The sequence below is a fragment of the Nestor notabilis genome, unplaced genomic scaffold (assembly GCF_000696875.1).
Source record: "Nestor notabilis isolate BGI_N333 unplaced genomic scaffold, ASM69687v1 scaffold6430, whole genome shotgun sequence".
Taxonomy (NCBI): Eukaryota; Metazoa; Chordata; class Aves; order Psittaciformes; family Psittacidae; genus Nestor; species Nestor notabilis.
Genome location: NW_009909601.1, coordinates 59047 through 60989, shown reverse-complemented (window position 1 = coordinate 60989; position 1943 = coordinate 59047). Strand labels below are relative to the sequence as shown.

General features: G+C 35.9%; 1 protein-coding gene across 1 annotated transcript in view; it reads left to right on the top strand.

Annotated features, from left to right (window-relative positions):
• The window catches only part of WDR1 (WD repeat domain 1), a gene marked incomplete at its 5' end in the record, with an annotated part of 19171 nt that overhangs the window by 11184 nt on the left and 6044 nt on the right, over positions 1 to 1943 (top strand). The window contains 3 exons of the mRNA XM_010012253.1: positions 193 to 273; positions 392 to 625; positions 1325 to 1412. Of these exons, the coding sequence (XP_010010555.1) occupies positions 193 to 273; positions 392 to 625; positions 1325 to 1412 (403 nt within the window). The remainder of the gene's footprint in view (positions 1 to 192; positions 274 to 391; positions 626 to 1324; positions 1413 to 1943) is intronic.

The window sequence follows — 1943 nt, the reverse complement described above, 5'->3', positions numbered from 1 at the left end:
ATGCTTGTGCCTCTGCCTCAAAAATCAAGTGTTTGATAAACCTGTAAGCATGCTACGTAACAAAAGAATGATCTGCGTAGTGCAAGTAACAGTGTTTCAGTTCTTACTATGTTTTTGGTTTGTTTTTTTTTTTTTTTTTTTCCCTTGTTCCTGCTTTTCTTTTTAAGTTGTATGTCTGTGTGCTCTCTTAAGATTTTTGTCTATGATGGGAAGACTGGAGAGAAAGTGTGTGCTCTTGGTGGAGGCAAAGCTCATGATGGAGGTATTTATGCTGTAAGTATCACTTCATTTGTGCAAATGATCTGTAGTATTTCATTACAGAGTTCATGGACTGTGAAGTCTTGCAATAATAAATGCATTTACTATCTTGTGGTGACATTTGTTTTTACAGATTAGTTGGAGCCCTGACAGTAGTCAGTTGCTTTCTGCTTCCGGAGATAAAACTGCTAAAATCTGGGATGTTGGTGCTAATTCTCTTGTCAATACTTTTAACATGGGATCAAATGTGTTGGATCAGCAGTTGGGTTGCTTGTGGCAGAAAGAGCATTTACTGACTATCTCCTTGTCCGGCTACATCAATTATTTGGACAAGAACAATCCAAATAAGCCTTTACGTGTCATAAAGGTAGGTTAAACTTCTTGTTGCACCCATTTCTGCAGTAAATGACTTGGTGGTTGAAGCTGTCCAGACTGATTTGTTTTCAGTTAAGGTTATCAACTTATCTTTCATAGCAGCTTTTAACCATTCTTGAGATGCAAAAAGAAATAGAGCAGAGATAGAAAACTACTAGGGGTGTCTCATTCTATCAGAGCTAGTGTATTGTGAACAAGGTGACCAGGGTTACTGTGCAGTTGAGCTTTTAATTTTAGAATTTAAAGAGTTCTCTGACACAGCACTCTCCTGGGAACTTACATTTTTACATGAACTAGAAACAGACGTCCCAGATTCTTGCTATTGGTGCTATAATTCAGGCAGTTGATATGGGAACGTGACCATATTTAGTCCTCTTCCATGAATCATAAAGTGCCTGAAAATCAAACTTTGTTGATGAAAAGGCCATGAAAGTGTTCTGGCCCAGCAGTTAATAAGGATTTTCATAGTGCCCATTTGTTCTCTTTAAGGACTAGTACATGGGAATAGCAATGCTGCAACTGTTAAGTGACTGCGCTGTTAATTAATGATTTGTATTCTGGGTGATTTTTAATGCTTATGAAAAAAATGTTATTTTCTGAATAACCTATAATTTTTCTGAAATAGGTTTGATCTATGTATGTGTTAAGATGAAAAATTGCCCATCAATAATTATTTGTGTTCTATTCACAGGGTCATAGTAAATCAATTCAGTGTCTTACAGTGCATAAAAACGGTGGAAAGTCCTATATTTACTCTGGAAGTAATGATGGTCATATTAATATCCTTTGAATGATAGTGGTATTTGTTCTAGCCTTGTAGTCTGAGAACTCATTAGGAGGGGGCGGAAAAAAAAGCTTTGCCAAAGACAAAAACTTATGTTTATTGGACACAACTGAATAGAAGTTAATTTTGCTTTCCCTTAACTTGCCTGTTGTACTGTTTGCTTTTACACTTACCTGCTAAATATGAGCCAGTTCTAAATTTCCAGTTGTCACTTCTTTGTGGTACATAAATTGTTAGTATGGAGAAGCAAGTAAATATATATAAATTAGCTTCTTGAAACTTTCATGTATTGTCATACATGCAAAATTTGTATTGCTCTGTTAAATACAGTAGATCTCAGCATGTTCTGAAAGTCACGTATCTTGTTCTTCAGATGTTCAGGACAAAGAAAACTTTCTGACCTATCTCTGACCCATTAACATGCATTTCTCTTTACAGTTGCATGTTTTCTCTCCTGTATTATGGTGTGGTTTTGAAGTTCTGTGACATACTGATTGTGTTCTTTATTTGGTATCCCAAATGTCAT